This window comes from Natator depressus, chromosome 6 (genome assembly GCF_965152275.1).
Source record: "Natator depressus isolate rNatDep1 chromosome 6, rNatDep2.hap1, whole genome shotgun sequence".
Classification (NCBI taxonomy): domain Eukaryota; kingdom Metazoa; phylum Chordata; order Testudines; family Cheloniidae; genus Natator; species Natator depressus.
In genome coordinates this window covers 62,535,040-62,557,343 of record NC_134239.1, presented here as the reverse complement: position 1 = coordinate 62,557,343, position 22,304 = coordinate 62,535,040, and the positions used below count along the sequence as shown (strand labels likewise).

Below are 22,304 nucleotides of genomic sequence, written 5' to 3'. Positions count from 1 at the left end.
TTATGCATCAGGCTGTTCTTAAAGGAAGGATGTAACTGTTTGTTTGAAACAAGTGTTCAGTGCCGTATTACACACAATGGAAAGGAAATTATGCAGCCAAACCACCCTGAACTGAACTCCCAGCAGATCCTGCAAGCTAAACTAGTTCTACTTGTGCATTGGAAACCTCCAAGGAGCATCTGTAGTATAGTCCAAGCGACCAAAATAAAGTCTCTCCATATTAAACAGCAAGTCTCCCACCCATCAGCCAGGTCAGCATGTGAGAGCCATCAAAATATGAGATCCCTGGGGTCTGCTGTGCATTACACAGATCTGATCTTGGTAATTCCATCCTGTTTCTCCTTGGGATGCATTTGAATAGTCTTCTTTATGTGAACTGTTGCTGCTTTCTATGCCAGAGAGGGCTGCAGTAATCCCTGCATGAGGTTAGTAAAACACTCAAACTCCTCAGAGGGAAGGCCCCAGTTAATGTAAGACCACTTGATGTAATGAGCTAGCCACTCCTTGAAAAGTCCAGCCTGGAAATAACTAGTCAGCATTTACCTCCAGTTACACCCAGTAGAAAATGGGGCAGCGGGGGAAGGAGACCTTCCTGTGACAGCTCCGGGTCCTCGTCTGTCTATCTCTCAAGGAACAGAGAAGACTGAGAGAGATGGAGCTCACCTGGCCAAGAGTCAGCAGTTGCTTCTGGATGGAGGAGGGAGCAAAGCCCAATAGGTCTTTCACAACAGGGGAAAGGAGCAGGCTCCAAGATCCTGGGTCCCTCAGATTTGAGAGGCTCTACTCCCTTGTTTCCCCTTCCCTCTCCCCAGCGGGAAAAGGAATAGACTCCACTGACTCCTGTACCCCAAACCTACTGTTGGGTCCTGCTCAGCTGGCGCTCTCCCTTAAAGAGGAGGGGAGAGAGAAGAGCAAGGTTCCTAGAACTGCTGGAGGAACAGCAGCAGCTGAGTGCTTTCTGAGGCCAAGGCAGTCCAGGACGATGGTGGCAGCAGCGAGGAGGAGCCCTGCTAAGGCAAAATCCACCTAAAATTTAGGAGAGGTGGCTGCATGAATTGTGGTGGGAGGGAGGGGGTCTGAGTGGGGTTCACCCCCAATGTCCCACAGAAAGCTCAGGCAGGTATCAGAGCGCCCAAGACTGCATAGAAACCTCCCCACTTTAGGCCCCCTACCTCCACCTGTAACAGTGCAGAACCAGGTTTCAGAGTAACAGTAATGTTAGTCTGTATTCGCAAAAAGAAAAGGAGTACTTGTGGCATCTTAGAGACTAACCAATTTATTTGAGCATAAGCTTTCTTGAGCTACAGCTCTCTTCATCGGATACATCAGTGCAGAACCAGGGCAGCTGACAGAACCTTTTCATAGCATTATGGTGTGACACCGCAAACATCTCACATTTTGATGGCTATCATGGCCTGGCTGATGGGTGGGAGACTTATTTTTAGACCTTTATTCTGGTCCCTTGAACCATACCACCATTTAGGGGGAGAATTTAGCACTGGTGCAAGAAAATAACCGCTTTTCACACTGTATATAATCATTGTGACAGGTTTCAGAGTGGTAGCCGTGTTAGTCTGTATCAGCAAAAACAACGAGGAGTCCTTGTGGCACCTTAGAAACGAACGTATTTATTTGGGCATAAGTTTTCATGGACTAGAACCCACTTCATCAGATGCATGGAGTGGAACATACAGTAGGGAGGTATAAATACATAGCCCTATGAAAAGATGGGAGTGGTCTTACCAAGTGGGGGGTCAGTGCTAACGAGCCCACTTCCACCTTAATTGAATTGGCTCGTTAGCACTGACCCCCCACTTGGTAAGACCACTCCCATCTTTTCATAGGGCTATGTATTTATACCTCCCTACTGTATGTTCCACTCCATGCATCTGATGAAGTGGGTTTTAGCCCACAAAAGCTTATGCCCAAATAAATTTGTTAGTCTCTAAGGTGCCACAAGGACTCCTGTTGTTTTTATATAATTTATTGTTAATCAGTAACAGCTTGTAAGTGAAAGTTCAGTGGTTTGGCTTTTCGTGTAGCGGGCTTGGCTGTACATCTGAATTACCAGAGAAGGGATTATGCATGAACAAAATTTTTTATTTGTACCTGTGTAATAGATAAACTGCACTGATAGCTTGGAGAGGAGAGCTTACCCCTAACTCGTGTAGCTCTTGCTGGGTCCCCCTTCACTCAGACCAATCACTTATAAGCCTGAAGAATACTCTGGTTCTACTCTTCTAGCTGTATTAGTATACAACCTTTTCAAAGTGCTGTACAAACACTGACTAGTCCCTGCTTGCCCTTTAAAGTAGGTAGTAATGTCTTACACATGCTGTCTTGCCCAAGGTCACCGCATCATAGTTGCAGAGGATTCCTAGTGTCCAATCCTGGGCTTAGTCTGTTAGGTCACTGACTTAGTGATGTCAACGATCATGGCTCAGCATGAGCTGTACGTTTGGCTCCTCACAGGCTGCCTCTCTATGGACACCCTCTCCCAGTGACAGGCTTGTGCCTGTACTTTGCTCAGGGTAGAATCTGCAGTTCACCCCACTCTTAGACTGGGTCTCCAGATCTGCTGCACTCTTGTTTACCAGCAGATCCAAGTTGGGTTTAACCCCTGCTCTAGACTTGCTGTGATCGGAATAAAAAAAATGCATGGACACTGAATAGCCTCTTCAAAGTACGTATCCATAGGACCATGAGAGGAAAAGGATTAAAACAGACCTCTATGTATATTGTCTTCCCTAAACCTTAGCCTTTCCTTGCAAGTTCAGGCACCCCCATCACTGGAGTTGGACAAGGTAGTCTGTACCCCCTGCAGCCTGTCTTACTCTGAACCTCAGTCAGTGGCCCACCCTCTGAGTTCACAGGTCATCTTTTTATCCCTTTTCAAGTCGCTTTGTCTGTCCTGGGCCTCTGGATTATGCAGCTCACTGTAGGTGGGTCAGAGGTAGACTTCTAGCAGTGGATTCACTGTATTATCCATTAAAGATCAGCAGCTGAGTTAGTCATTGTCTGTTTTCCTGGAAATGTGTAAAACCATTCAGGATTCAGTTAACTCTGCTCCCATAAAGCAGACAGCATGTTAATCACCTAGATAGAGGTACATGCTATTTATATAAAGAGGTTTGCCATGGTTTTCACATCTGCCTTTGCCAGTTCTTGACAGAGAAAAACTTTGCTGTTGTTACTTCTGCAGCCCATCCACAAACTCCACTGCAGGCGCTACAAATTCAGTGTTCCCCTCATTGTCCATCTGTCCATTCAGGTGACAGCGCTGTCGAGGAATTGGTCCCATATTTTGAGTCGGAGCTGGGATTCAATTCCATCTCTCATTCAGGGCTGGCCTTACCGTGAGGCGAACTGAGGGGGCCGCCTCAGGTGCCAGACTGGGGGAAGGAAGGGGGGGCGCCACTAGAACCCAGATTGTAGAAAATTGTCTGCTGCTGGTGCATATGGATTCTCTCTGCTCTAGATGCACGGAGATGGTGGAGTGCTGTGCTGGAGGAAGGAGGGCACAAGAGACATAACAGGCAGGCAGGAGAAAAGGTGAGAGGCAATAACAGAAAGCAGCTGGAGCTGCAAGGAGAAGAGGCTCCTTCTTCTCTCTATGTACCTCTCTAACACCCCCAGGAGCCTGGATTGATTAACACCAGCTTCTCAGGGAGCTTTCTGTTTCCTGCTGCTTCCCTGAACCCACTTGAGGAGAACAGGCAGTCAACTGATGAAGTAGTAGGAGCCATTCAGGCCCTTAAGACGTTGATATCTTCCCTCAGTCAGGCCCTGCTGCCAGCCTGCTTATTTGTCCCCTTCAATTGAGTGAGAGCCACTATAGCTGGCACAGAACAGCAGTCATGAGTGAAAGAAGAAAAACACCCCTCTGGGGCAGCATTCAGAAAAAGAGAGAAAGCAAAGGAAGCTTTTCTATCTAAGCAGGAAGGAGCTCTCCTGAGATGCATAGACACACATGTTCACGGTGAGCCTTCCAGCCCCAGTGAGGATGTGAGTGGTGAGGAGATGCCTGATCTTCCAGTTAGTCAGAGTGCAGGTGACCTGGCAGCTACTGCAGCATCCATATCTTCATCTCAAATGGATCTAACCATGCACATTCCTGAAGAAAAGTGTAGATCAGAGAAGAGTGTGGTGGAGGCGCAAGAAACAGCTACTGCTGAGTTTAGTTCCTTAAGTCTAGATGATCCAGGACTGTGGACCCACTTGAGCTGTAGCCTGAGGGACTTCCTTGTACTGCATGGGCCACAGCAAGTGAAAAACTTCAAGTTCCCCAAAGACCATGAAAATAGAAGTTTCCATCCAACACATTACTGACGTGAAATCCCCAGTGGTGACAAAGTGGAGAGGCCATGGCTTTTATGTACTCAAAACCCCAGAATGCTGCATACTGTTTTTATTGCAAAAACAGTCTTCCAGTCTAATGTTCCAGCCACATTGGGTTCTACAGGAACAAAGGACTGGAAAAATCTGGCTAGAAATCTGGCATGCCATGAGAAGGCAGCAAATCACCAGAGAGCATTCCATAGGTGGAAGGAGCTTGAGATGAGACCAAGGTTAAAGGGCACCATAGACTCTGACGCAATCTTCTCTTGATGCTGATAGTCTCTTTACTGGCAAAACGATCTGAAAAGGCTCATTGCTTGCTACCCAAAACCTAGCACTGCATGGCACTTCAAATCAGCTGTATGTGCCAAACAATGGAAAGTTCCTTGAAATTGTGGAGCTGACGGATGAGTTTGATGTTGTACTCCCAGGAGCACCAGAAGCACCACTATAAGGTGGGTAGATAGTTGACTAGATTGTCGGGCTCAACGGGTAGTGATCAATGGCTCCATGTCTAGTTGGCAGCCGGTGTCAAGTGGAGTGCCCCAGGGGTCGGTCCTGGGGCCGGTTTTGTTCAATAATCTTCATAAATGATCTGGAGGATGGTGTGGATTGCACTCTCAGCAAATTTGCGGATGATACTAAACTGGGAGGAGTGGTAGATACGCTGGAGGGCAGGGATAGGATACGGAGGGACCTAGACAAATTGGAGGATTGGGCCAAAAGAAACCTGATGAGGTTCCATAAGGATAAGTGCAGGGTCCTGCACTTAGGACGGAAGAACCCAATGCACAGCTACAGACTAGGGACCGAATGGCTAGGCAGCAGTTCTGCGGAAAAGGACCTAGGGGTTACAGTGGACGAGAAGCTGGATATGAGTCAGCAGTGCGCCCTTGTTGCCAAGAAGGCCAATGGCATTTTGGGATGTATAAGTAGGGGCATAGCAAGCAGATCGAGGGACGTGATCGTTCCCCTCTATTCGACATTGGTGAGGCCTCATCTGGAGTACTGTCCAGTTTTGGGCCCCACACTACAAGAAGGATGTGGATAAATTGGAGAGAGTCCAGCGAAGGGCAACAAAAATGATTAGGGGTCTGGAACACATGACTTATGAGGAAAGGCTGAGGGAACTGGGATTGTTTAGTCTGCAGAAGAGAAGAATGAGGGGGGATTTGATAGCTGCTTTCAACTACCTGAGAGGTGGCTCCAGAGAGGATGGTTCTAGACTATTCTCAGTGGTAGAAGAGGACAGGACAAGGAGTAATGGTCTCAAGTTGCAGTGGGGGAGGTTTAGGTTGGATAGTAGGAAAAACTTTTTCACTAGGAGGGTGGTGAAACACTGGAATGCATTACCTAGGGAGGTGGTAGAATCTCCTTCCTTAGAAGTTTTTAAAGTCAGGCTTGACAAAGCCTTGGCTGGGATGATTTGATTGGGGATTGGTCCTGCTTTGAGCAGGGGGTTGGACTGGATGACCTCCTGAGGTCCCTTCCAACCCTGATATTCTATGATTCTATGATGAGTCACCACCCAAGAAATGTACACACACCACTACCTTGGAAAAACCATTCAAAATGAGATCATACAGTTTCTGGAAACAAGAGTCAAACAGAAGATTGTGACAGATCTGAAGTCAGCAAGATATTCCTCTGTTAGTCTGGACTGCACACCTGACATCAGCCATACGGAACAAATGACTTGAATGGTGCATTTTGTAACAACAGAACCTAGTGCAAATGTCCCTGCAATGGTGACTGTCAGAGCATTTTCTAGACTCTATTGACATTTGATGATACTACAGGAGCTGGTATGACAAATGTGCTTCTTAAAAAGCTGGAAGACACGGCAATTGCGATAGCTGACATGAGAGGTCAGGGCTATGATGATGGTGCCAACATGAGAGGAAAGAACAGAGGAGTGCAGACACGGATCCGAGAATTAAACCCTCAAGCTTTTTTTGTCCCATGCAGTTCTTAATCATTGAACTTGGTGGTCAGTGATGCAGCATCAGCTTCGAGTGAGGCTGCTGAATTTTTTAATGTAATTCAAAACAGCTGTGTATTTCTCTCTGCATCAACTCATCGATGGCAAATTTTGAAGCAACATCTGGGAACATCCTCTCTGACACTGAAACCACTGAGTGCCACATGATGAGAAAGTCATAGGCTTTATCGCCTCCACTCGAAACACCAAATTGGGAAGATAGATGATGCCATAGTTGCCATTATGGAGGACAATGCTATGACAGGAACTGTTTGTGGGAGAACAGTGGCAGAGGGAAATGGAATCACCAGAAACATACATAACTTCAAATTTCTGTATGGCTTAGTGTTGTGGCATGACATACTGTTTGAAATAAATCTTGTAAGCAAGAGACGCCAAGGTGTTGACCTTGATCTATCTGGAGCAGTGGAACAACTGGACAAAGCAAAGTCATACCGGTCAGATGAGGGATTTCAAAACGTTCTGAAGAGTGCACAGAAGTTGGCAGAGGGACTTCGCACTGAAGCTGTATTCTTGAATGGGTGGAAAATAAGTCACAGAAGACTCTCTTTTTTTGATTAAGAGGCATGGGATAATCCCATAAGAGACACCAAACAACAGTTCAAAATTGAGTTCTTTAACCAGGTGCTAGATTGTGCAATACAGTCAGTTGAACGTTTCATGCAGCTCAAGGAACACAGCAGTATATTTGGGATGTTGTATGATATTCCAAATCTCCTCACTATACCTGAAGAAGACCTACACCAGCAATGCAGGGCACTAGAGACTGTTTTGACAATGATGACATGCGCGATATTGATGCGAGTGATTTAGGTGATGAACTGAAAGCCCTTTCAAGATACATTTCAGCAGGATCAACTCCAAAGGCTGTTCTGGAATATAGGTGCACAAATAAGATGACCGCCCTCTTTCCAAATGCTTTTGTTGCTCTGTGCATACTTCTGAGACTTCCTGTAACAGTTGCCAGTAGAGAACCCAGCTTCTCCAAGCTGAAGTTAATAAAAACACATCTACGCTCCACAATGACACAGGAGAGGCTGGTCAGCCTTGCAACCGTCTCAATAGAGCATGAACTGGCCCAGACAGTGGACCTTCAGGAAGCAGTTCAGATCTTTGTAACCGAGAAGGCACAGAAAGCACCACTTCGATTATGCAAACAGATAAAAATGCCAGTGTTTACTATGCAGACAAGAAAAGTTACATTTGCTGTTCAGGCATTTGAAAGCTACTTAAAATTTTTGAACAAGGCATTTTAAGTTGTTAGAAAAACAAGGAGGAGTCCAGTGGCACCTTAAAGACTAAACAGATTTATTTGGGCATAAGCTTTCATGGGTGTAAAAAACCTTCTTCATCTGAGGAAGTGGTTCTTTACCCATGAAAGCTTATGCCCAAATAAATCTGTTTAGTCTTTAAGGTGCCACCAGACTCCTTGTTTTTGTGGATACAGACTAACATGGCTACCCTGATACTTAAGTTGTTAGTTACCCCAATAAAGGAGAAGTAGCATGAGAGGAGTAGAACAGGAAGATGGCAAAATTGAGACCTTTCAAAGTTTTGGCCCAAGCGAGGGGACATGGGGGCGTCATTTGAGCTCCCTGCCTCAGGTGACAAAATGTTGTGAGCCGGCCCTGCTTTCATTGCACTGCTGAGAGACTCTGCACTAATCACTAACTGTGACTGGGGGTGGGAAAACCTCGTGGAGAGACAGTGGGCTGGGACTTGAGAGATCTGAGTTAATGTCTCAGAATCCTGGAATGCCCTTAAGTTACTTTCTCTGTATGGCTTAGTTCTCATCTGTGAAATAGAACTAATACTTCCATGCCCCACAGGAGGATAAATTCACTAATAGTTGAGGTTCTCAGGTACTATGGTGAGAGCTATAGTTTCCCAATCAGTAAAATGGGGATAATGTTGATTCCCTCCCCCCCCGCCCCGCAACTTATTTGCATCCTTGTATGAAAGGTACAAAAGAGCAGACATTTTCAGCCCCCTGTAGTACAAAGGCCTCGCCAATCTGCTATTCTCAGGCAATGGAAGGGTTTGACCAGAACTGGATGAGGGTGTATCATTATTGACACAATTGCTTTATCATTTAAGTTGACCATAGCTGGACCTCTCCTCCTCTATTGACACTTGCTGCCACGGTCTTACTCCCTAGGAAGTCTGCTTTCTAGCTCAACTCCCATTAATGTGAGGTATTCCCTTTTACCAAAGGCATTTCATAGCTTACAACTTCTGGGGTCCCCCCCCACTGTTGAGCTGATTCTACCTTTAATGGTACAGTCTCATGTACATAGTTATGATCTTGTAGTGCCTCTTGTGCATAGATCTAAGTGCCTTAAAGATACCTTTTGTCAAGTACTAGTACCGATCTGTGAAATGGGTATAACTGAGGGAGAAAGGTTAAGTGACATGATCAGTGATGGAGCAAGTTATTGTTCAAGCAGGAATAGAACCAGCCCCCTATTTTCCTACACTGCTAGGCAGCCAGCAGCATAAGACAATACTAGGTACTTCATTTTTTTTTTTATGTTCCTTAAATGCTGCTGTTTGTCTTAGAACAAATAGTATGAAAGGGGCAAGGCTGAGATTGTTAAGAAATCTTGATGTTGTCCTGTTCCCAGTCTATTAGACCTTGCTTTTCTGTCCCCTTGAGGATTTCACTCTGGGAGGAGAGAGGGTAGCATGAGGAAGTGAAAGTCAAAACTTTTAACAAGTCCCTAAAATTATTTCCATTGTGAACTGGAAGCTTGTTAAACAGATGGCACTAGAAGTCACTTTATAGCTATATACCACCCCTCTCTGCTTGCAGATGCCACTGCTTCCTGGCTTTTCCTGGCTAAAGCCCTGCCTCTCAACATCGGATATTGTCTACATTGGTCTGAGGGATGTGGATCCTGCTGAACAGTAAGTGCAAGACCACTGTGGAGGGGAGGGATTTTTCTTACTGGTGAAGTCTGAGTTGCATATTCGCTTTCGCTAGTGCCACATATTTAAATGGCGTGGGCTGGTGGTGAGGGTTTTAAGGTTTAAAGTACTAAACCAGGGGTCCTCAAACTGGGGGTTGGGAGATTATTACAGGGGGGTCATGAGCTGTCAGCCCCACCCCACATCCAGCATTTATAATGGTGTTAAATATATTTAAAAGTTTTTTTAATTTAAAAGGCGGGTTGCACCAGAGGCTTGCTATGTGAAAGGGGTCACCAGTACAAAAGTTTGAGAATCACTGTACTAAACGTTTTAGCCAAAAGCAAGAAAGTTTTTTAACATTTTCTTTTAACAGCTATATTTTGAAGAACTATGACATTCAGTATTACTCAATGAGAGACATTGATCGCCTTGGAATCCAGAAAGTTATGGAAAGGACATTTGAACAACTAATGAGCAGGTACGTTGTCACTGAAGATGTGTCGGACAAAACATGAGTTCCTGAATTGTAAGCTGTTAATGTGTTAGAGAATCTCTGATAACCCATGCAGGTCTGACGTATTACTTTCCACACCACCACTTGAGTTATCAGCACACTCCTCTTTCTGTACGTTATTTAAAAGGAAAGGGAGTGCTGCGTTACTGCTGGTGATACGTAGCTGAGTGACAGTCTTATCCACAGCACATCTAGCAGCTGTGCAAATTTCCAATAAGTATGCTTCAAGATTGAAGTCCAGTCTGTTGATTTTAATCCTTGGGCTCTTCGATGACATTGAAATGAAACTACTTCATCCTGGGTCCGGAACAGCCCTCCTATAACTATTAGCTGCTACAAATGTTGGCTGGACGCAAGTGGTGCCTTCACCCACATCTTGAAGAATCCAGTACCTGGCTACTAAAGTTTGAGGAAAAGGTTAAGTCTGCACCATTTAATGCAGCTCAGACATAGTAACCATAGAGCTTAGGTAGCTCACAACAACTTTGTTTGCTTTGAAGAGCTGTTAGGGGAGGTAAGTGCTAGACAGCAGCAATGAAGTGCTCTTAACGCACCAGGTCTGCCCCTGTACTCAGTTACTGTTAGCCTTTTAGTATGTTAAGGCACTCACTGGAGCTTTCAAAGTTCATATCAAGCTCACTCTCTGGTCCTGAATTTCCATGGGCACAGAATCTCACTCTTCAAGGTATTTTTTTTTTAGCCCTTATGGGTTGGAAATTCCTCCTAGTTAATGTTTTCAGAGTTAACTGCTGCACTAGTGCAAGTCTGCAGCCAGTTGGAAACTAGATGACTTGTCCCATTCATCTTCATCCCCCAGGGCTTACAAGATGCCCTGGAAATCAGTATTTGTGCTACAGCCAGCTGCCTTTTGCTTTCTAGCCTTCCCCACAAGATTGAGCTAATGCTCTCTGCACTGTTTCATGGAGCCAGCTGGGTTGAGGTGCCAGAGCTGAAACTGCTACCTGTGCTGGGGCAGCAACTGAGCTAAGCAGTAGAACAGAGATGAAGTACTGGTGAAGTGACAAGCTTCCCCCTTTCCTGGCACATGCTTCGAGGGTGAGGGAGAAAGAGGAACTCTGCTTTGGGAAGTTTTTTTTTGAACATGGCAGGTGTGGCCAGCCCAGCATAAAGAAACACTTCATTTTTTTTCCTTTGGTTTTCCCACCTCTGAACCATAGTTTGTGGGGGGCTTAAACAATGGGAAAGAGTGAAAATAAGTGGTGCCCTAAACTTGATTCTAGTGTGCTGTGAAGTAGATGGGGTCCTGACCACATATACGATCACAGAATATTAAGCCACCAATTTTATTTTTTCTGCAGAAGACAAAGACCAATTCACCTGAGCTTTGACATTGATGCTTTTGATCCTTCGCTGGCTCCAGCAACAGGGACTCCTGTTTTAGGTGGATTAACGTATCGGGAAGGCATGTACATTACAGAGGAAATACACAATACAGGTAAGAATCAACCAGCAGCGTTTGATTAAACCCAATTATCACACAAGCCTCTTAGCCAAGAGCTAATTCTACCTTTACAAGAAGATATTTGAGACAGGTTTAAGGTGACCTGTTTTGCATTTCAAATTGCTTCTCTATAACTAGACTGACAGGAGCTAAGTAGTAAACTTTAGATCAATGATTTTGAAGGGGCATGGTACAGTAGATCAGAATGGTATAGGTCCCTATTTTATATAGCAATGAATAGATGGGGCAGACTTTCAGAACTTTACATATGTATGAATGTCCAGTTTTACATCAATATTCCTTTTTTGCATTAGTGTGGTAACATTAAAAATACCCAGTTTTAAAAAATTGGCCTTCATCTTGCAAGTGATCCTAAAACCCCAGGTTCAAGCTTCCACTGGGGTTGTGGGGAGAGAACTTAAAGGAGATAGCATTTGTCTCCTTTAACTCAGTTTTCAGCCTCTGACAGTCCACTGATCACTCTTGTTTCCCTGAAAGTGACTGAACTACTTGTTCTATCCCAGAACACAAGTCTTGCTAATACAAGACTTGGCTATGCACATTTAACACATTTTAAAGGTACCATAAGCTTTTCAGAATGGGGCTAGGACACCTCACTTTAGATATTAAATGCACTTATAGTTAAATGGCTTGTGAGCAAAGGTCCTAAGAAACATTCAAGGGATTGTTACTGTTCCTTGGTTGACAATCTTAACTCTACATTGAGATGTGCTCAATACTGTGTGCTGGACAGATCTGGAGTGGCATTTAACCTAAGCCACAGGTTCAATATTAAGTGGATGAGGTAGCCAATGCTACTTTGCCAGATATTGAACTTAACCAGCTTCTCATAGTTAAACTCCAGAAGCATAGCTGAAATGCCAATGTTCGGCTTCTCTTCCTCCAGAAGTGGCTAAATCTTCCTCATTTTTAAACTTCCACCTTTACATTCTAAAAGATCTTACAGCCATAAAGAGGCAAGGCATTGCTTTCTTGAGGCTAGAGCCAGATAGTCTATAAATAGAGGTACTGCACCTATCATCTCACTTTTTGCTGTATAGCCAATTGCTGCTTGGGAAAGATGGAGGTGATACAGTTGCTGGTCATAATGTAGACTAGTACTGCGCCTCTGGTAACATGTGAGGCCCCAGGGGCCTCCCAGTTCTGTTCTTCAGACAGGCTGAATATTTGCATCTGCTAGCCAGAAGCAGCCTCCATGGACTGCACTTGGGGATAGGCTTACCTTTTCCCAGGGTGTTCTAAAATGCAAGGTTGGAGATATGAGCCTTGAACTATTCAGTGACTAGTAGAATTATAGTGTTGGCTCTTCCACAGCAGCCGTGTGAAACTGCCCATCAAATAGCAGGAACAGAAGTCCAGCATGTTCCTGCCTCAGGGGGTAATGTGTTTTGCCTTCTCAGGATTGCTTTCGGCTGTGGACCTGGTTGAAGTAAACCCATTGCTTGGAGCCTCTCAAGAGGAAGTGAATGCTACAGCCAGTCTTGCAGTAGATGTGCTAGCAACATGCTTTGGGCACACCAGAGAAGGAGCACATGCTGTTTTTGATGAACTCCCAACCCCCAATTCACCAGATGAATCAGACAGTGAAGAGCAAGTGAGGATTTAGGACCCCCACATGATGGAAGACACTTCACATTGGGCATTCCGCTGAGGCACTTGAGTGGATAGATTGTCAAACACTTGGTGTTTTACTTTGTTTTAAAGAGACTAGTTTTTTCCATTTGACCAATAACTACTGTTTTTATTCATTTAGGAGTATGTAAATTTAGACAATAAAACAATTACCTTATTACTGTCTATTACCATTACTTCAGTCAGTCTTTGCATTTTTATAACCTGCATGTCTTTCTAGAGTCAGTACATAATTCAGTTGAAAATGCTGCCAGAACCTGACAGCTCAACCACAGGACTTTCAAATGGAGTAGACCTCTCATCCACTTCTTCTGGAGCTACTGCCATCTCATTTCTCAGCTATGTCCATGCATAATCCTTGACACAAAGGAACACCAATCTGGGCTGTGCAAGTTCAGCTCTTGCGGAAGAATTTGTAGTAGACCACACCTCCTAGGATGGCTAGTTCTAGGATGATGATGACAGACAGCAGCAACTTGTTAGTCATAATTCTAGAAAGAGAAAAGGGAGTTTAGGATCATGCTGCTCATGGTAAGTGAAGACTTTTATTGGGTCTTGAGGAGTATCCTCCTGTATATGCTCCAGTCTGGTTTAAAAACATTCTTTAGGTTCTCAGCTGGAGTGTTTACATAAAGTTACCAAAAGTTGATTTAGTCTTTAAATCTCATCACTAAGCTTAGTACTTCTGTTGTGGAGAATTCTCCACAAATTTCTCAAAAGTAGGAAGAAGGGACAAAGCAGTGATTCCTATACTAAACAGCTTTCTAACAGTTCTCTGGGACTTCTCTTTGCAGCACCACTGCAAGTAGTGAAATGGAGAATGTATTCTCCAACTTTTTTTTATTTCCACACTAAGATGGACAGGACTACCCCATTAGGTCAGTTTATTTCTTGGGAGCATAAGCCACTGCTACTCAGTGTATGGGCCTCTAACTTTCTAGTAAAATGGGTTGGCTCTTCAGAGGATACTACTGTACTCTGCCAAAATGGTCTTTGACTAAAGATGTTTGGCCTTTAAGAGGGGACTACTGACTTGTCTAACAGGCCATAAAATTCCCCAACATAATTCCTTTTGAACTACAGCACACTCTCCCACCTCTGCATTCCCCAAAATGTTCATTTGTTACTATGGTCGCTAAAGATCATTCCACATACAGTTTACATAGATGACTAAAGCAGGTCATCAAGAACTCACAGCAAGCTGTAATGCAGTAGCAGGTTGAAGTTGTCTCATGGACAAAGGAAAAAAAACAAATCAGTAGGCTGTTTGAACCTCCACAAGCTTTGGTAAGTTAGTTTCCTGCTGTCAACATGGAAGAAGGTTAATGGAGTGTACAGAGGACTCCTGTTCTAGAGCAGGACACTGGTGCTAACTGAAGATGAACAGCACAGACAAGATGCATTATTTAAGAAAAGAGGAACCAACAAACTTAAGTGCAAGATAACACTATGAATTGATACTCAGGAACTAAGAATCTTGAGTATCAATTGATAGCTTAAAGGCTGGTCACTATGCAGAAGCAAACAATGTGTTAGCAAGGAACAGAACAGGGAGTATTCTATAAAATGCATAATACACCTTGCCCATGAATACAGTCATCAGCTTGTTACCTTAAAAGGGTGTTGAAATCCAGAAGAGATTAATAGAAATAGGGTAGGGAAGACTAGTTAGTCTATACAATGAACAATAGAGTGCCACTCAAACTCTAGTCTAAACTATTCCAAAGGAAAGAAAAACAGTGAAATTAAGGCACCTTAATTTCCACTGCATTTAGCTGTGACTGAGTACCTTTCCCAGACCTGAAAGAGCTCTTTGTGGTGCCAAAGGTGGTCTAATGAAAGATATTACCTTGCCCACCTTGTCTCTCAATACCTGCTCACTGAGGAATATTAAAGGAGAGACTGTAGCCCATTTATTTGGGCAAATTTCAGTTACTCTGTTTACCTAAAAGCCCCCAGCTGTTCTGGTATTTTAAATCCCCTGTGCTGTAGAACTGCTGCACTGTTATCATAGGTGGCAGTGGCATTTGGGTACTGGGTGAGGCAATTCCTGCACAGTAAGTTTTCTGGTTGTATCTTATTTTGAGATTTAGAAGAAAGGCAATTGTCTGGGATTGGTCATTATTGGAGGCTAGCAAATTCATCATACAACTCACCTTTTTGACATGGAACGCAGGATCTTACGGGTTTTGCTTAAGTTTTCGCTTGTGTTCACTAACTACAAAGAAAAACACAGATTCCACTTATTCTGAAGGGAAATAAAAGGCACAGAGCCAAACCTTGTACTCTGACCCACAGTGTGCCAGCAGTTAGTTGAGGGCACAATGAATTAAGCAAACAAAAGATCTGGGTTCAAGAAGGACCCTAGTAAGAAACAAGCAAAACAAATTAGGGTTATGCATTTTAAAAGCTGTCACATTATAAACAACTCAGGTGGAAACCTGAGACTCAGAACATGTGGTCACTGCAGCTTTCAATATAAAATTTGGTCAGCCCTGCTCCAGAAGTTCAAGGAGATGGGTTGTGAGGGAAATTAGGCCAGTTGTCCTTACTGAGTGAGTCAAACTAGGGGTTGTCTACACTAGCACCTGTCTGTCAGGGGTGTGGTGAAAGAAAAAAAACCCACACACCCCTGACTGACATAAGTGCCAGTGTGGACAGCACTATGTTGGCAGGAGAGCATCTCCTGCTGCTCATTGGAGGTGGTTTAATTATGCCTACAGGCAAGCTCTCTTCCACCAGCTGCTAGAAGGTCCATGAGGTAGACACAGCCTCAGAGCCCCTTTAGAAGTGCATGCCACTTGCCCGCCATTTACATTCACAAGCACCCTTCGTAAATGGATCTATTTATGCCCAGGCTTTCAAACCCCCACTCACTGCACCAAGTGCTTTCACAGAAATCAGGTTGTGCAGATCATAAAGCAAACAATAAGCTGGTTCCAGCCTGATGCCAACACTAGTATCTGTTTTTGCATGAGTGGAATTCACTCATTTCACAAACACTGACTCCTGTTAGATCCTATGTGAAAAGGGATTTGTGATGGCAGATCTGTACCATTCTGCCTGTCAAGAGTCACCACTTTTGGCACCTTTTTTATATACAGTTGCAAATATCTCCTGCTCACAGCTCCGGAAGAGTCCACAAGTCCATTTAAAAAACAGTTTAGACTTCATCTCTTTGTTAAGGGAGCATATGCAAAAAGAAGGTGAGCTTGTATTTATTACTATTTCAGTAGAGGGAACAGCATACAGAAAGCACACTATAAATGCATAACTCCTTGAACAAGTTTAACAGGATGGTATATCCAAAGGACTGCATTAACTCTTAGCTTCAGAAGAAAGTAGCTTTGACAGATGCAATGTTTCGGAAACAGAATATTCAGGTTTTTGGATCAGCTTTATAAAATATTGTACATCTTTATGGGCTGGCTAGTGATTGTATTCCTGGATGAATGGATGGTTCCTGCAGGAACGATAGTTAGAGGGGAGTGATGACTGTAAATTCCCAATGCTGAAGCAATACAGGTAACAAGACTTTTGAAGTTTTGCCTCCCAGAGAAAGAGCCTATGCTGGTTAGGCCTGCTGACAGAACTATACAGACAGCCCTACTCTGGGAGAGGGAGTCACTCACATTAAATCCAAGATCAGATATGAAACTGGGATGATGGGTAAATGTACACTTTGAGCTAGAGGTGTGATTCCCAGGTTGAAGACCTTTGATTAAGCTATCATGCTAAAAATAGAAGTGTAGGTGCTGCAATGCTGGATTCTGTTCTTTCTTGTACATCAATATATTGGTTTACCAAGTTTCCGTTACTCGTGTGCAAATCTACTGAGGGCAACAGGATTGCAGAAATGCAGCCAAAGGTCTAATGAATCTTCATTACTGGTGATACTACTTGGAAATAACCAAAGCTCAACTGTGCACAGGCCTAGTTTGCAGAACTAGAGGTAAGAACACATCTTCACTTGTTAAGTGAGCAAATTTGATACAGAGATCCAGGACACAATAGCTGGATCAGAGTGGAACTGCACTTTGACAATGCTTCACTCAAAAAAGAAAGGCTTCAGTGGTTAAAGCCTAACTTTTAGGTCAAGTTTATATAGTTTAAAACCACTATTAATAGTTTACATTATTAGTTGTTGGGCTAGTTCCTGCCTTAGCCCCAGGGAGCTGGAAGAGACCTATTGGGTAATCTAGCCCATTTCATCCACATATAAAAACTCAGGTTAAAAACTGATTTAGCCTCTTCCATTTACTTCACACTGTCAGGGTGATAAAATGACTAAAGTTTAAACAGGATGCAGGCACTAGCATAGGACTCAAAGCCAAACAGAAATGAACTGAAATTCCACTTCACAGTTTATTCCTGGGGGCGAAGTGCTCTTTATGGTGGAAGTTTATGAACTGCTAGGCTGAACAAATGGAGGCAATTTTTTATTTGTCACCAATCTACAGTCCTCCACTCTAACTGCTCCTTCTGTCCAGATGTCCATATCGCAGCTTTCATACCCAGGAAGTAAACATTTGATGGAAGCACCCAGATCTCCATATAGGCTAATGCCAGGCTATGTTACAGTGCCCACTGCTTTTACACTCACTCTGCTTTTGGTGCGTTCCAATTGCTCTCGCTGGTCCCCAAGTTCCTCGATTATCTCGGTACCTATCTGATCCGTCTCTGCAGCAATCCGATGTGAACGGTCAATGCTCTGAGTGGCTCGGTTCAGGCTGTCTGTCCCCTGGAGAAGCAACCCCCTCTGCAACTGCAGATGAGTCTAAAAAATAGGTTGTACTGTTTAGCTGTTAAACATGGGAGCAAAACCATACTGGCTGCTGATGCACTCTAGAATTGAGACGCATTGCTTTATAGACCATGTGCCTATAAACAGCAACAAGGTCCTTTTAGGTTAACAGAAGCAGACAAATCAATGTTTGGACGTATATAGTACATTAACTCTGTATTACATAGTATTAGCCCTTACTATGGATGAGAGATTTATCTGCAACATTTCTAGAGAATAGGGAGGAAGCCAGAGTTAAACAAACTACTGTAAGAGGAGGAAGAAAGAGGACACTCTCTCTCACTACAAAGTTTAAGAGCCAAAAAAAGATTAAAGACAGATTTCCTTGTTTACATCCTTAAGAACCACAACCATAAAATGCAAGTCAGTCACTGCTAGAGGCTGAAATACGGAGCAAGAGATGCTGTTCCATATTTAGGTTCATTTGATTTTCCCACCTTAAAGTCAATTGTGCCCCACTCCCTCAAAATCCACAGCACAGGATGGCCTCAAAAATCAGTAGACTGGGACTGGAGCAGAGAATTCAGGACTCTTCTGTATCTGTTGTAATACAGGCTTGTTGCATATTACCACAAAACTAGAAAGTTATGAAGAAATCTATCTCCAGTAAATGCAAAAACTGGGACTAACAGTACTCCAGCAGAGATTTAGTCCAGGATAGCAAATGTATTCTCTTTAGAAAACCTCTTTTGGAAACAAGAAATAACCTAGGATTTCCTGTGCCCTATCATTTGCATGATTTTAGGGACAAATATCTACTCTAGGAAGCCAAGAAAAAACAAGCTGTAGTTAAACAGAAAGAGGCCTGGTGTAGTTCTCACACACACACACACACACACACACACACACACACCCCCCAAAACTACATTCAAAATAGGGTTAAAAAGGTTCATCTTAAACCTAGCAAAGACATGAAAAAGGAGTCAACTGAAAGGTTAGTCTTAGGGCTACAGATGCTACATGGGAAAGGTTTTAAAACATTCTGGTTAGAAATAAATGTGTCACATTTTCCTTCCTTTAATCTCACTTCCCTCTACCGTTAGGGGATACTTACTTAAAAATAGGATCTTTGTTTTTATCTGCTCCTTTTATCCCTACCTTAAGTCATTCCTTTATCTACAGCATTCACAATTGGTTGCTGTGGAGATTTTTTATGAGGTCACACAATCAGAGGATTACATGAGAACAAGCAGCAGCAGCAGATGGAATGCCTAGGCCACCAAGATCCTCTTTTCATGCAAATAAGTAGCCCAAGTCACAGGATGAGATGTATACCTTCAAATCAGCAGCACTGCTATGGGTACCCGCATGGCCCCACAGTATGCCAACATTTTTATGGCTGACTTAGAAAAACGCTTCCTCAGCTCTCGCCCCATAATGCCCCTACTCTACTTGCACTATATTGATGACATCATCTGGACCCATGGAAAAGAAGCCCTTGAGGAATTCCACCAGGATTTCAACAATTTCCATTTCACCATCAACCTCAGCCTGGACCAGTCCACACAAGAGATCCACTTCCTGGACACTACGGTGCTAATAAGCAATGGTCACATAACCACTCCCCTATACCGGAAACCTACTGACCACTATGCCTACCTACATGCCTCCAGCTTTCATCCAGACCACACCACACGATCCATTGTAGAGCTTGGCTGTAGACGATACAACCGCATTTGCTTCAACCCCTCAGACAGAGACAAACACCTACAAGATCTCTATCAAGCATTCTTACAACTACAATACCCACCTGCCGAAGTGAAGAAACAGCCTGACAGAGCCAGAAGAGTACCCAGAAGTCACCTACTGCAGGACAGGCCCAACAAAGAAAACAACAGAACGCCACTAGCCATCACCTTCAGCCCCCAACTAAAACCTCTCCAGCGCATCATCAAGGATCTACAACCTATCCTGAAGGATGACCCATCACTCTCACAGATCTTGGGAGACAGGCCAGTCCTTGCTTACAGACAGCCCCCCAACCTGAAGCAAATACTCACCAGCAACCACACACCACACAACAGAACCACTAACCCAGGAACCTATCCTTGCAACAAAGCCCGTTGCCAACTCTGTCCACATATCTATTCAGGGGACACCATCATAGGGCCTAATCACATCAGCCACATTATCAGAGGCTCGTTCACCTGCACATCTACCAATGTGATATATGCCATCATTTGCCAGCAATGCCCCTCTGCCATGTACATTGGTCAAACTGGACAGTCTCTATGTAAAAGAATAAATGGACACAAGCAGACGTCAAGAATTATAACATTCAAAAACCAGTCAGAGAACACTTCAATCTCTTTGGTCACTCGATTACAGACCTAAAAGTTGCAATTCTTCAACAAAAAAAACTTCAAATCCAGACTCCAACGAGAGACTGCTGAATTGGAATTAATTTGCAAACTGGATACAATTAACTTAGACTTGAATAAAGACCGGGAGTGGATTGTCATTACACAAAGTAAAACTACTTCCCCATGTTTATCCCCCCACCCCCACTGTTCCTCAACTGCTGGAAATGGCCCACCTTGATCATCACTACAAAAGGTTCCCCCTGCCCCGCTCTCCTGCTGGTAATAGCTCACCTTAAGTGATCACTCTCCTTACAGTGTGTATGGAAACATCCATTGTTTCATGGTCTCTGTATTTTCCACTGAATGCATCCGATGAAGTGAACTGTAGCTAATGAAAGCTTATGCTCAAATAAATTTGTTAGTCTCTACGGTGCCACAAGTCCTCCTTTTCTTTTTGAGGACACAGACTAACACGGCTGCTACTCTGAAACCTGTCAGGATGAGAGAGGCTCACTGACCTTGGATCAGAACTGGCCCTCAGAATAAAATATTTTCCTAAATTTTGAAAAAAAGTCTTTAATCTACCATCCTGTACTAAGGTATTTGTAAGGGAGGCAATAAATGCCTCATGCTGCAATATCCAGACAAATGAAGGATAGCACCTCAGTCTTCAAAGTTTTTGATCTGGTGAAAGGTATACCGAAGACTAAAATAATCCAGCCACAGGACAGGTGCAGGATGGACAGCACCACAAACTTCCCACACAGATCAATGTGCCTCAGAGCTTTAAGACTGAAGGTGATTTTAGTCTCTATAGTTCACTCATACTTTGAGTTAACTGTCTACAGTACAACAAAACTAAAATCTGGTACTTAAAAGTTTTGAGTGGCCAGATCAATATGCTACTTAAATAGATGGCTTCTTACATGTACCTGGATTATTTAACTGAATTTTAAAGATAGCTTTACCATTGATGCTACGCAGTGCATTTAAATATATATACTTCACTCACCTTTGACAGTGAAATGAAATTGGTCATTTAATTTTTTTCCTGCACTACTACAGTTGTGTTTTCTGTGCTGTAAGGAATGTTTAAATAAAGTATTTAAGTAGGTTTAATGAAAATCTATTTTTAGGTTTTTAAAAAAATATTGAGCATCTCTTAAAAAGCAAGTTTGTTATTTTGAGTTTATTCTTTCATTCTTACAAAGACGACACATGCTTTTTTAAAAGAGCTCCAGGTACAATTTTCCTCTCATGAGAAATACTCCCTATTATGCAGAGTATGTTTACAGCCAAGTTACATGAGCTCAGAAACTAAGGAGGGCAAGACAGAAACATTAACTAGCACAGCTAGCTACAGCTGAATTCACTTTGTATCACAATCAAGAGTTTTAAAATATAGTTAATATCTATTTGACACTCACGCTCTGCTCATTTTCCATGGAATAGATTCCGTATTTTGTGTCCCCCCGACTTCCAAGACCCAACCCCAAATCTGTGCTTTTAATCTCTCTCTGGAACATGGCAAGGTCTCTCTTGTAGGTCCGGATTCTGTTCATCATTTGGTTGCGGAAGGACACTGGGGCATATTTCAGTTCTTCTTCCATCTCCCGCAGCTTTGAAGAGAAAAAGTAGTTATAAAAAGTACCACATTCATTCTACTAATATAGAGGGGGTATTCAAACTATGCCCAACCCAAAGATGTACTCTCAACTTGACAGGAGTCAAAGGAATGAACCTATTTTGTGAGGGAGGACATTGTAGCTGCCCTCATCAATTACAGAGGCATAGCACAGGTCTACAGGTCCCAGCAGCTGCTTGGCTCAAGAGGAAGTACTGCATACCAGGCCAGGAGTCTCCACAAGTCACACCTTCACATAAACATATGGGACAACAAGATTACGTGATTTCACAGGCTTCATTTTGTCCAATCCACAGCACAGGGTTCATACTGTGTTAAACAGCCTTCCCTCAAAAAAAAAAAAAAAGTCCAAAAATTAACAAGATAAGTCCCAACAGCATCATAGAGAGCATTCTCTGAATTAAGATCTCAAGTTTACGATTTCATTTCTTGAAGTGAAAATATTGAACAAGTCATACTTGTCAGTATCATGTCATCAGTACCTTCCATAATTTGATTTGTATTCTTACACCATCCCAATAAGAACAAGAGAATACTAAGACACTGGTATACATGTGGACTCTGGTACAAGACATGGATTGGGGAATGCTTCAGTGAAAGAGACTAAAGCCAAAATTATAAAATTGATTTTCTATATAACATTTTGATAGTTGTACTTTGTCCTTTTTCACAT

At 43.3% G+C, this 22,304-nt stretch overlaps 2 protein-coding genes across 2 annotated transcripts in view; one reads left to right on the top strand and one right to left on the bottom strand.

Annotated features, from left to right (window-relative positions):
• Positions 1-12,964, top strand: part of ARG2 (arginase 2) — a 37,093-nt gene extending 24,129 nt beyond the window's left edge. The window contains exons 5-8 of the mRNA XM_074955504.1: positions 9,153-9,247; positions 9,624-9,728; positions 11,084-11,220; positions 12,648-12,964. Of these exons, the coding sequence (XP_074811605.1) occupies positions 9,153-9,247; positions 9,624-9,728; positions 11,084-11,220; positions 12,648-12,853 (543 nt within the window). The 3' untranslated portion in view covers positions 12,854-12,964. The remainder of the gene's footprint in view (positions 1-9,152; positions 9,248-9,623; positions 9,729-11,083; positions 11,221-12,647) is intronic.
• On the bottom strand, positions 11,118-21,954 carry VTI1B (vesicle transport through interaction with t-SNAREs 1B). Its single transcript, XM_074955509.1, has 5 exons — positions 21,834-21,954; positions 21,414-21,605; positions 17,483-17,656; positions 15,036-15,097; positions 11,118-13,370 (listed from the first exon to the last, which is right to left on the bottom strand). Exons 2-5 carry the CDS (start codon positions 21,594-21,596, stop codon positions 13,274-13,276), a joined length of 516 nt encoding a protein of 171 aa, XP_074811610.1. The 5' UTR covers positions 21,597-21,605; positions 21,834-21,954; the 3' UTR covers positions 11,118-13,273.
• Positions 21,955-22,304: the final 350 nt, after the last annotated feature.

Coding starts and splice junctions, on each gene's coding strand:
- VTI1B (XM_074955509.1), bottom strand. CDS start 21,596: ATGGAAGAAGAACTGAAATATGCCCCAGTGTCCTTCCGCAACCAAATG. Junction 15,098..17,482: donor TGGAACGCACCAAAAGCAGA/GTGAGTGTAAAA, acceptor TTTTCTTTGTAG/TTAGTGAACACAAGCGAAAA. Junction 13,371..15,035: donor CTGCGTTCCATGTCAAAAAG/GTGAGTTGTATG, acceptor TTCTCTTTCTAG/AATTATGACTAACAAGTTGC.